The sequence below is a fragment of the Sus scrofa genome, chromosome 8 (assembly GCF_000003025.6).
Source record: "Sus scrofa isolate TJ Tabasco breed Duroc chromosome 8, Sscrofa11.1, whole genome shotgun sequence".
In the NCBI taxonomy this organism is placed as follows: Eukaryota; Metazoa; Chordata; class Mammalia; order Artiodactyla; family Suidae; genus Sus; species Sus scrofa.
The window spans coordinates 12,622,272-12,635,358 of record NC_010450.4 but is presented as its reverse complement, the minus strand read 5'-3'; the positions used below and the strand labels follow the sequence as shown (position 1 = coordinate 12,635,358).

Below are 13,087 nucleotides of genomic sequence, written 5' to 3'. Positions count from 1 at the left end.
CAAAAAAACAAAAAAACAAATTTAACTTGCTTGTTACGATTTACATATAGAACTAAAACAGATTCTTGCATTAACATTTCATATGGTTTCACAGGGTGACATTGTGACATTAAAACGAGCCACTGTCAGCAGAATGCGCCCATAGTGTTACTGATGACCTCCACGTATTTCTAGTGTCTCTGAGACTACTTCCACCTCGTGGAATATCTGACTTCGTGATTTCTATTGTCTGCTTTTAAAGTGGTTCCATTTTTCTTAGGATGCTGGTCATCTTCATTTGAAAAATATTTCTATGTAAATGATGTTAATTCCAAGATGCAAATCTAACCTCAAGAGCAAGAGGAATAAAACAAAGCTCAAAACAACCAGAAAAGCCAATTTTAAAAAAACAAAGAAAACAAAACTACTAGAAGTGGACTATAGTAGGCCCTGGCATACGTGGATCACATATTTTGACGTCCAGGACATGAAGTAGATTATAGAGGGCATAACACCTACCTCAAAGGGGCTTTTTGAGCTTTCAACAAAATAAAATGGGCAGTAATACCAATCATGAATTGGAATTAAGCCTTGTCAGGTTTTTTCTGTGAATAACTGAGCCTCGCCCCATCATACTTCTCAGTTTCAGTGCCTGCAACGTGAGCTTGGTCATTTGTGAAGGTTTCTAGATTACCTGTTCTTTGAAGTCAAAGATCTGCTGAGCCTCTTGTCTTGCCTCATGGTGCCCACTGCATGGATGCTCCATAGATTAAAGCAAACTGAGAATGGCCGTGAACAGAGCTGACTGGTCAGCTGAAAATCCACACTGAGCTGTTGAATCCTCTGATGGAGCAGTGCGATTTCATAAGACTCAGTACAACTTTTAGTGGGCACATACAGTCTCAAAATCCTTCGGTGCTGGCCCAGCAGGTGGCCCATAAACAGCTGTCTATTCTATGCACTGTCAAATCTTTGCTCTTTGAATAAAACTTTAAACAACTGGGCAATAAAAATGGTTGTGACTTGTATTGATTTTCCAAAGGAAGGTGAAATTAGATGAAGGCTGAACTTGGAAATAGGAAGTTCACGTTAACCTCAGTCAGATCATCTTCAATACACTGTCGCTGCTCCCACACTTATGTCGTTATGAGACAAGTCCTCTTACAACTCAAACTCACAATTTAAAGGTAAATTTACTACCTAACCAAAAGTCAGGCCCCAATAATGTGATTTTTTTTTTTATGGCTGCACCCACGGCACATGGCAGTTCCCAGGCCAGGGATTGAATCCAAGCCGCAGCTGCGACCTATGCTATACCTGTGGCAAGGCCGGATCCTTTAACCCACTGCGCCAGGCTAGAGATTGAACCTGAGCCACTGCAGCTGGAGTCTTAACCCACTGTGCCACAGCAGGAACTCCAGCCAATAATATAATTTTTTAAATGCAAATACCTGTTACCATCTCTGTAACGTGCCATGTTATTTTTCAGTATCAAGTCTTTTTTTAGTTTTGTTTCCTGCTCAGGGTGAGTACTGTCGGATTATATGTTTGTTTTTTGTTTTTGAGACTACATCCAGGTCGCTGGACTGTTGTTGAAGTGCAACTCCCGGTGACTAACAAAGTAGACACCACGTGGCGCTGCTGCCTCAGCATGACCCAGGCTGTGGGCGCAGAACGTGACTGAGACCCTGCATCTGTTTGGACGCCTCTCTTGTTGCAAGGGAGTGAAAGGTCATATTAAATTTTTAGATTATACCCAAATAATTATACCTTAGTTGCCTAATCTTGGCACGTGTCTGTCGTTTTTCCTGTAGGACATGTTCCCTGAGTATCGAAGCATCAAATACACACCTGGGCTTTCTGTGTGATATGACAACACGACGAGAAAATTTCTAACAATTTACACCTTCACGCACAATGAAGGAAAGTCTACCTCTCTGTGTTCTAGATAATACTGACAAGGAAATCTGATAGATAAAACATTCTTGTTCTTTTGTGAAATCTGGCTCCACTGATCTCTCAGGAGCAGAGTGGTCTTAGAGACGATGGGGGCGGCTTGGAGGTAATAAGCAGACCTGAGGAGAAATGCAATGATTCAGAATTGATTTAGGAGGGAGAAACACCAGGATTTGCCGACAAATCTTTTTAGGCTTTATTATGACCCAAAGGAAGCGTTAACATATTTCTGGAGAAAAACTGGAAAGGAATATCACTACGAGTTGTACTTAATTGGGGAAAATAGAATGAATTCACCCCATTAGCGGCTGCATACCGTGTACCTGAGCCCTTAACTGCTCTAGAGTCAGTGCAAAATCCCACACAGCAATTGTGACTGAGGCTACTTGGTATGTAGTCATTCTCCAGCACCTTCTGGATTCTGCGAGGGCAAGATTGGGAAATTAAATGGAGCTCTGAGAGGGCCTAGCTTCTCAGCAACCTTTCGATTTCTAAAAGTAGCACCAATCTTACCATCTCCAAGATGCAATATGGGTTTTGATCTGCTACCCGTCCCCCCACAGGCACTCACAGAGGCCTCTGACTGTTAACACTGTTGTTTTGTCATCGTCCTGCTGAGCATCAAGACAGTGGAGTGATAACCAGCCAACTCTCCCATTTGTATGCTACATGCCCCCTTGCCTTCCAAAGGTCTGAATCTGTGCACTGAGAAAATCCCCTTCCTCCCAGCTGATGTGACGGCTGGTTGTTTTCTCCTTGGGCTGCGCAGCCCAGAGTTTTCTGTTCACCAACCAGCAAAACGTCACTAACAAGGAAATTGCTATTTACAAACAGACAAAAGTGAAACACTGTCATTTATTTGACAAAATACTTTTGAATTTAGTAAAGAAGTGGCAGTAACAGATACATATGCCCCACACAGAGTTGTTCCTGCAGTTAGTGAAAGAATGCCTAAAAACGTAGTTAGTGTAGTTAGGTTTTAATCAAGACATCTCAAGCTGCCCGTCAGAGCTTCTGACTGGCACAAGAGGACCATGTTGACAACCCTGAAATCAGATAATATGACTTCAAACAACTTTGAAAAGCTTTAACTTCTACTTTCTGATTGAGGGAATTCACTGGCATCAGGCTACATATTATATACACACATGCAACCAAAGGTGAGGAGTAGGTGTCATGTGTAAGAAAGGTGTCTCCCTGTACAGTCAGAGGGGAATAATGCCAACTTCTCACGAGGGACGAGGAGACAGAGATCACCACCCTCGGAGGGAGAACTAAGCAAGGCTGGTGGAAGAGACAAGAGGTTCTGTGACGGCCTTCAGAGGCTGCACCGACCAGGCCAGATGGGAACTTGAGTGGGTGTCACGTGGGAAGGGGCCTTCGAGGCTGGAGGAAACAAAGGGACCAAGACACTGAGTCAGGGAAGTACTGCCTGTTCAGAAGGCAGTGCAGCACCGGTTTAGGGTGCAGGGATGTAATCTAACAAGGGACGTAAACAGAGAGCAAAGGTTCAGCCTATGAGAGCCGGGCCCAGTGCCGGTTTGTACTTCTCAATGGCCATTCAACAGAGTGCCACAGGTGGCCTGTGTGACCAAGAGGGCAAGATGGGCTTCCCAAACATGGAGGCTCCACATGCACCCTGCAGCCCACTTCCCACTGGGGCGGGGACCCTTGGAATTAACACCATCCGTCAGCGCAAACCTTCATGGATGGAGAAATCTGCTCCAAAAAAGCACAACACACAAAACTCAAAACTCAGAGTTGATCACAGTAAGCCTTGATATCCTCACATCTCACCTCTGCCCCAACTGTCACGCTGTTGAGAGCAGGGTCTGCCCCGTTCATTACTGCACAAAGTACAGAGTTTAATACGTCACTACTCCTACCATATCCCAGCCTCCAAAGTAAATAAACACTACACAAAACATAAACTTGGCCCGAAGAGAAGTCAGCATCACCTTAAGGATACTGCTGGATTCCTCCAGCACCAGGTAACTGCAGTCCAGTAACAGTTACTACACTAATCTAAGATAGTATCATCCTTTTCTGACCTATTTACAAAATATCCTCATTCCGAGGCTCTGGCAGCGTCACAAACATTGTTGCATTAGATTCCTCTTGAGGTAGTTCAGTCTTGAAACAGCAAATCTGTACATTTTTATCTACTGCCACTGAGGGTTAAATTATCATAAAAAGCCTGCAACCAAAATCCTCATCCTGATATGTGGATCAGATCATACAAACTAAAACTGCAAACATAGAGACTGACTCATACGAAAATGAAAATAATAAAAAACAAGCAGCAAAACAAAAACCCCCATCACATCAAAAGGAATCTGTGACATCATACCAACAGTCTAACTTTAGCAAAGACGATATACTTAGTTTACCAAAGCGATAGGCATTTCATAAAGTACTCAAGAAATAGTGCTTATAAAAACAGGAAAAATTTTAGGTGAGAGCATGAAACTAAACTCATCTCATTCTCTGGCAAAGAGTTCTCCCAAATGTCATGTCTATAAAAAGTGATGTCTGGCAAACCATCTGGGCCGACTTGTCTGCCAGTGCACTCCCAGGCTGGCCTGGCCTCAGCTTTGTTTCATGGGTGCAGGGATGTTGGCAGACGCCTGCTCCAGGTAGGCCAGAGAGCCCTGGGGGAGGTCGGCCGGTTTCTTGTGCTGTACATTGATGTCCTCCAGTACCTGCTGCCAATGCCTCAGTTTGGTCAAGTGCTTCTGGACCAGAGCATCCTTCCGCTGTAACTCGTTCCTTAGTTCTGAGACATCCTACAAATGCAAGCAGCTAAGTCAGAGCAAACTCAGGAAAAATGGTCATAGGTCCTGATCAGTTAAGAGCACTAAGAAGTAAATTCAAAAAAGAGAACCAACTAAACCATACTAGGCCCATTACTCTGCTTGGCTGCATAATCTGATTGACCCAAAGCAAACCTTCCCATGAAAGATGCCTAACACTGCATCTTTTATTTTAAATTCATGTTTTTTTTTAAATAAGTTACACACAAGTTACAAAATTCTAAAGTACCAAAGGGCAGCCAAAAATAAATCAGTCTCTTTCCTATCCTGGTTCCCAGACACCCAGTATCTCTGTCCAAAGGCTACTGCTGAGAAGACTCTGTCACACTGAGAATCCATAACACATTAATAATTTTAAAAGAATCCATAGCCACTGTTCCATCGTTTCAGATTATAAAGTGTGAAAATCTCATTTTCAAGAGCCTTTTTATGAATACCATTGCTAAAATTCTGTATTAGACCTGGCCTTGAACACACCTGGATTGCTACTCAAGTATTCAAATCAGAAAATGATCTGATAAGGTGAATATTAAGAATATCATCTTCTTACCATTTACCCTCTCAACAGCTGGTATCTATGAATAAATAGAACATTTTTAGCTAACTGCTCAGCTTGAGCAAGGAGTTATTTTGAAAACTGCTAAAAAATAATCACCCCAATTTAGTGTTTGTGAGTGACGGCATCATGGGTGTTTTGGACAGGAGGTCTTCCCTCCTCCACGTTGGCTGGGCAGGGGGCAGGCCCTGGCCTAACCCACTGAAATGCCATGAAGGGCCATCTCAACACACTGCCAACTTCACTGGTTTCAAACAACTGAAATAAATGAAATCCTGAGTTTTCACAGAGCCTGGGACAGAACATTTACTTTTCGATTCCACGAATAAAATTTGCCAGAGACCTTCCTGTGTGTAAGGTACCAGGGACATACAGATCAGTTCCTGCCCAAAATGAGCGTATCACCCACATTAACATTTTCAACCTTTTCAAGCAGGAGAACTGTTTCTGAAAAGAAGTCTTCCATGAAAGCCACTGTATGGAACAAGTAAGAGCAGAGAGCTGCTCTGTTCAAAGCCCCACTTTCCACCCCCACCTCTCAGCTCTACCACCTGTCCAGGCCGTCATGAACGCTGACCGTCAACATTTTACAATGTTGACGGTAGCTATAAAGTCCCCCTATAACTAAGGGGCAAATGCAACATCTCAGCTAAAGCATAAATGGAATTTTTGTAACATTTGCTCTTCCTTAAACCTGGGGAGAAAACTGAGCCCATACCTCTTTGATAACTTGCTCTGGCTTCTGGACAGATAACTGCAATCTTTTTTGTAGGAAAAAACATTCTGTCTGTCTTGCAATATCTAGAAATTTCTGGATACACTGATCGACACCTTAAGAAAAAAAGGCCAAAATATTAAATTAAGAAAAACATTACAGGAGTTCCCGTCGTGGCGTAGTGGTTAATGAATCCGACTAGGAACCACGAGGTTATGGGTTCAGTCCCTGGCCTTGCTCAGTGGGTTAACAATCTGGCGTTGCTGTGAGCTGTGGTGTAGGCTGCAGACGCGGCTCAGATCCCGCCTTGCTGTGGCTCTGGCGTAGGCTGGTGGCTACAGCTCCAATTCAACCCCTAGCCTGGGAACCTCCATGTGCTGTGGGAGCGGCCCAAGAAATGGCAAAAAGACAAAAAAGAAAAGAAAAACATTACACACATATATCTCCCTCATAAAAGAATAAGAATATCAAAGGAGCAATTTCTCATAGATGTAATCTGGAATTTTAATCCTGCCCACAGCCATAACATTGACCCCCAACATACTATGTGTTAACCAACATTAAACAGCAGATAATCTGTGCTTTTATCAGGTGAGTAAGAGACCTAACTACAAAAGTTCTTCTGAAGAAAGACAATCTAGAGATCCAGCTATTAGCATCATGATTTCCAGTTAAAATGAAACATTTAAAACGCAGTACAAAGAAATCAGAAGCACCTCCAGGGATAGAACTTAGGTGAGGAGGCAGAAGCACAAAACTTAGTTCTTAAAAAAAAAACAGTATATACACTATTGGTCTTCTTCATCTGGGTACCAATATGGAAAGCTCATTGTAAATGGCTCATTATGAGTGACATAAAATGTCAATTAATAAGTTGAACAATGAGCCAGCAGTATATGGACTGTATAAATCTTATTTCCTAGAAAAGTTCTCTTAGGATACAAGCGGGACTGAAACGCATCAAGTATAAAATCAGCAGTAAGGAATCTTGCTGAAGGCAAGAACAGTATTGACAAAAGGGGAATTCTTACCAGTTCGAATTTCTTCCTGATCTGTACCATTGACATAGTCCTGACTCACAAGAGAAGCAAAACAAGCCTGTATGATCAAAACACATCACAAAAAAAAGAAAAGAAAAATGTCATTCACACATCAAGAATCTGACTTCAGAGCAGGAAATAACTTCTCTTGACATCAGTGATGGTTTCTGAGTTTGTACAGCAGATGAGAAACTGTGCCAATGAAAAAAACTTGGTAAACGGAGCCTATGAGGCTCAGAGGGAGAGCTGGCAGAAGAGGCAGCAGGTATTTGCTGGCACCCCATCTGGCCTCTCTCCCACTGCTGCTCCTTTCCCAGCTGTGACTCATTCCACACCGGGCCTGGATCCCTATTCCAGCCCCAAGGGCAGCCCCTTCCTCTCATGCTTACATGTCTTGTGTCATCACCCATTCAGGACTCAGGCCAATAGTCACCTCCTCAGAGAGGCCCATCCCCATCCCTTCTTTCAAAACGGTGCCCCTCCTGCTCACGCTCCATCCTCAAGCCCTGCTTTATTGCTTTTCACTGATACCATCCCATTCTTTCAGTCTATTATTGGCTGTCCCCTCCCAGCAGATGGGAATTGTGCCTGTCGTGTTGCTTGGCACAAAGTGGATGCTCCATACATGTTACAGACTGACTGGGAGGCCTAAGAGAAGGTGGTGTGGTCACATGGACATACAAGTCCCAAAGAGGGAGTCTCTGAAGAGCATCAATGTGGATACACACGTGAAGCAGCCAAGAAGATCCATGCAGAGGCGACTCTCAGGAAATGCACAAAGAAGGGTTATCACAGAACAGCAGGGCCAGAAAGAGAGCCAGATGGAGCTGGGGGTGTGAGGGTCAGAAAAGACACCTCAAACCTCAGGAAAGCATAGACCTGCTAGTAAGCAAACCACACTTGGTGTGAGACAGGCAAACCTAGGCCCAAATTCAGGCCATCAACCAGATGTGAGGGCCCTTCTCCTTCCTGCAGCTGCCCCCACTTAGTTTACAGAGAAAAATCAATTTCCCCAGGGTAAATTCTGTAATAGTTAAGAAATCTGAAAAAGTCTGTCCACTCTGTGTATTACTTTGAAAGGTGACTGCTGTTGGATTTGAGATGTGGGTGGGGTGTGCCCGCTTTGTGAAACCCTGGCTTCTAGAAAACATCTCATCCAGGAAGACAACTAGTCACAAACTCACTAAGAAAGCTGGGGCTGCTCCTCCAGAGCCAGCAGGGCCACCAGAGACGATGGGAAGAAACCTGATTTCAAGAATTTTAGTTTTCTCTTCCCCCTTTAAAAAAGTAACTAATTGTAAGTAAAAATTATATATGTGTGTATATATATATGAACGATATTTAGCTGAAAAAAAACAAAAACACTAACTCAAAAAGATTATCTGCCCCCCATGTTCACTGCAGTACTATTCATAAGCCAAGATACATGGAAACAACCTAAGTGTCCACTAATGGATGAATGGATAAAGAAGTTGTAGCACATATATGTCGAATATTACTCAGCCAATTAAAAAAAAAAAAAAAAAAAAAAAAGGATGGACCTTAAGGGTGTAAGTCAGACAGAAAGGCAAACACTATATGATTCACTTATATGTGGACCTTAAAAACGACAACAGCAGTGACAACAAAACCAAGCTCATAGATACACAGAATGGACTGTCAGAGGGAGGGGATGGGGCCGGACAAAATGGGTGAAGGGGGGTTAAAAGGCAAAATTCCAGTTATAAATAAGTCATGGGAATGGAATGTACAGCATAATTAAAAATTTTTTTGAAACTATGTATGGTTGCAGATATTACCTAAGACTTACTGTGGTCATCATTTTGCAATATATACAAATAGCAAATCGTTGTACACCTGAAACTAGTATCTTTTATGTCAATGATACCTCAATTTAGAAAAAGAAAAAAGAGGGGTTCCCTTGTGGTGCAGCTGGTTAAGGATCTGACAGTGTTGTCACTGCAGCAGCCTAGGTCACTGCCATGGGCATGGGTTTCATCCCTGGCCTGGGAGCTTCCACATGCCTCAGGTGCAGTCAAAAAAGGAAAAAGAAAGAAAACTCTCCCAAACCGGAGAGACACTGATGATCTCAACTATCTAGACTGGGACTGTATATGTATCTGGGAGGGAGGGAAACACTATATATGTATTTATATTGTTACCATTTGGGGCAGCATTTTGGATGATCCACCATCTGACTATATTACCCCGACTTAAAACTTGTCATATACAACAAAAGTGAAAATCAGTTTTTGAGATATTTATTCAGAAATACACAAAGTACACAAGACAGCTGAACAGTTGTATGGAAAAGAAAGTGTGATGGTCTATAAAAAGAAAATGTGGAGTTCCCGTGGGGGCTTGGTGGTAACAAAACTAATATTCATGAGGGCTCAGGTTTGATTCCTGAGTGGGTTAAGGATCCGGCGTTACCATGAGCTGAGTTGTAGGTTGTAGACGTGACTCAGATCCCGAGTTGCTATGGCTGTGGGGTAGGCTGGCAGCTACAGCTCTGATTCGATCCCTAGCCTGGGAACCTCCATATGCTGCAGCTGTGGCCCTAACAAGACAAAAAAAAAAAAGGAATATATGCAGGAAGAAGTCTCATGTGGCCAGAGTAAGAAGAGATGGGACTGGACCAGTGATTTGAACATGCAGAGCCAGGGAGGCTACCATACCTCTTGGTCTTTCTTTTTAGAGCCACACCTGCAGCATAGGGAAGTTCCTGGGCTAGGAGTCAAATCAGACCTGGAGCTACAGCTGCAGACCTATGCCTCAGCCTTGGCACATGGAGCCACAATACAAGCCGAGGCAACTCGCAATTCTCACCCTGCTGGGTAAGGAAGGAATCTAACCAGCACCCTCACAGGCACTGTGTGGGGTTCTTAACCCACTGAACCACAAAAGAACTCCCCATCTTGGTCTTAACCCAACAGTCATGGCAGCCACTGAAGAGTTTTAAGCACTAGGGTGTTGATGGTAGGCTCTGGCCAAGACTTCTTTCTACAGGGCCAGTCTTTCAGCAAGTCTCATAACCGCCACTTCATCTCAAGCCTAGATGCTGCTCTAAGGCTTTCCTGTCCCTCTCCTTTACAGCTTAGCACCACCTCAAAGGCATCTCATCCTCCTCCCAGAAAAAAAAGATTTCTCTGTCCTTTAAATCAATTATCTCAAACTTCTGAATGTACGCCCCATTAAAAAAGGCATTCTGCCCATGCAACCCCAATAACACACTCATTTATGAACTCTATTTACCTACTACCTATGCTATTATGTGTGAAAGTCAAAAAGTAGAAAAGTTAACTCCAATTACAAGTTACTTCATTTCCACACCCTAATGGTTCATCTTCCACTTCAGAGACCACTGGAAGCCACCTGATTTTTAAGCACTTATTTCTTAAGCTCACCTGTGCCTCCTACCAGTCCCCATTTTCTCTGCTACAGGATTAATGCTTGAATGGGAGTGAGAGTTTGGATCACCCTCTGCCTCTCTCCCAAAGCTTCATCTTTAACTCCTCTTCCCTCGGCCCTTAATAACAACTTCCCATCTCAGCCCCAAGAATTCCACTACTTTAGGACCGTTTAAGGGTGGAGCCCAATGGAAAGAATACAGGACAGAGTGGTGCAATGCTCCCCTCGGTGGAGAATCAGCCCGTAGCAAACACGCAGGGACGCAGGAAAGGATACTCAAGGATAGAACCAACCTTGAATTGAGGCAACAACCTTGAGGAGCAGAACAACCGACTGGGAACCTAGAAGGGTCCCACGGTGGGGGTGGCGGGCAAACTTCAAGTCCTCGTGCCTCTAGAAAGGACAAATTTACTCATCTCCGCCAGTCGACCAGAAAATTCTGGCCATCACTCAACGTGGAGAATAAAGCAAGCAGTTTAGATTCTTTGAGCCTGCCGCCCCATTTGTAAGCCGGTGCAGGGATTGCTGAAAAAGATAACCTGCACACGTTTCAGAAAAGAAAGGCTGGGAACACAGACGCCCACGGCTCATTTTACCTCGAAAGATGACTCCAACTCGTCCACTAAGGTGCTGTTAGAAGTTCTTGGAATCCCTGGTGTGGCCTGAAGAAGCGAAGCCTGGCCCAGGAGCCCCGGTGGCGGCGGCGGGGGTCCGGGAGGCTGCCCCGTGAACATTCCACCCAGCGGAGCCGCCATTTCTAAGATGGCGGGTGAGAGACTCACTGCACCTGCGCGGGAGCTGGATCCGTGGGTCACGTGACACGCCTGGTCACACGTGATCACGCTGAGTGGATGTTGGCGTCTATCGGGCGCCAGGGAAACCGGTAGGTTGGTACTTTCGTTCCCTCTTTGCCCGCACTGGAGGCCGCTTGACTTTACTGGTTTTTTATTTTATTTTATTTTATTTTATTTTTTATAACATGAGAATTGAAGGATTTGATAGGGTTTTGACAAGGTTGTATGAAGAGGAGAGTCAATAACTAAGGCTGAGCGAGCCCTGCCTGGCTTCATGATATTCGTTTAACCATCCTGCCTTTGCCCTTAACCCTTGAAATGATTTGGACCTAGCGCTTTCTCTGGGCTCAGTTTACCGGTTGGTAGAAGGAAGGTGCTTATTCACCACACAAACATTTATTGGGAGCTTACTATTTACCAACTACTAATCCAGTCATGGTGGATATAGGGGGAATGAACATGAAAAAAATTTCCCCTAAATTCTCTCTGGGGAGAGACTTGTGCAAAAAATGACCAAGCTTGTTGAGGGTCCCTACTATGCATACGCCTGGCATGTTCACTTGAGATATTCGTGGTTATGTCAAAGAGAAAGTATGATAATTTTGTAACACTTGCTTATTTCTCTCTTTAGAAGCCAAAAATTTTTTCACCGTATTTAATTTTACACTTACAGTTACTGAAAGTAGGGTCAGGCTGTTTGCCACTCTAAAGCCAATAAAAAGGCAAAGTTGGAATGGATTAGCAATGAGATCCTGCTGTGTAGCACTGGGAACTATATGTCTGGTCACTTATGATGGAGCATGGTAATATGAGAAAAAAAGAATGTATACATGTATGTATAACTGGGTCACCATGCTATACAGTAGAAAATTGACAACACTGTAAACCCGCTACAACAGGAAAAAATAAAAGTCATTATATAGTGGGGAAAAAAAAAGTAAATTTGGTGGAATGTTTGCTGTATTCTGGATTCCAGCAACTTAGGTGAGCGGGCAGAGACTCCTGTCCAAAGGCCCACTGCCCCCTCACCCCAGCTGACAGTCAATGGGCAAGAGCTTTTATAGGTACCTATCAGGGCTATATGCAGAAACAGTAGAATCAGCTCTGACAGATCTTGAAATTGGTCATGGGATGGTCTGACCAGCGTTCTCTTATTTTAAGTATGGTTAATCTCCAGTTCCATAGTCAATTTGTTCCCATTTCTGTAAGCGAGGAACGGTTAGTGGGAGAAATTTAGTGGGCCTGCTGGGCCACTGCTTGGCGTTGCAATGGGTCCTTCCTCCAAACAAGAGACAGTGAATGACCATTGGCTCCTCCCCCTCCCCTTTCTCTATATAAGAGGAGTCTGAAGTCGGCTGAGGCAAGATGGTTTTTTGAGACGCTAGTTTGCCATCTTCTGGGTCTGCTAGCTTTCCAATAAAAGTCGTTATTCCTTACCCCAACAACTCATCTCCGAATTTATTGGCTTGTCGTACGACAAGCAGAGTGAACTTGGGTTCAGTACTCTTTCCTTGAGGCCACTTCTCCAGTTGTGGCAGCTTATGTCATGGCCACAGTCTGGTCATCATGTAGTTAATTTTTTCCACCTGACTGGGGTTTCAGTATAAGATAGCTCACAGGATATGGCTCAGAATATTATTTATAGCCCTTGAGAAGGAAAAAAGGTCCTTGACTTTGCTTAATGACTAAATGATTATTTGGCTTTGTTGGACTGTTTTCCTTTGCTTCTGCATTTTCTTAGTTCTTTGATTAAACTTATTCTTTGGCTAAAGTTTTCTACAGACAAAAGGAAAGTAGAGGACATGGGGTGGGTGGATGGTGGG

At 43.7% G+C, this 13,087-nt stretch overlaps 1 protein-coding gene across 2 annotated transcripts; it reads right to left on the bottom strand.

Annotated features, from left to right (window-relative positions):
- MED28 (mediator complex subunit 28) lies at positions 2,108-11,263 on the bottom strand. Of its 2 annotated transcripts, NM_001243569.1 has the most exons (4): positions 11,067-11,234; positions 7,051-7,117; positions 6,023-6,135; positions 2,108-4,721 (listed from the first exon to the last, which is right to left on the bottom strand). In NM_001243569.1, the coding sequence occupies exons 1-4, from the start codon at positions 11,223-11,225 to the stop codon at positions 4,524-4,526; spliced, it is 537 nt and encodes a 178-aa protein (NP_001230498.1). In that variant the 5' UTR covers positions 11,226-11,234; the 3' UTR covers positions 2,108-4,523. The 2 variants fall into 2 exon arrangements, with proteins under 2 accessions (NP_001230498.1, XP_020956058.1); XM_021100399.1 differs by lacking the exon at positions 6,023-6,135 and having other exon boundaries at positions 11,067-11,263.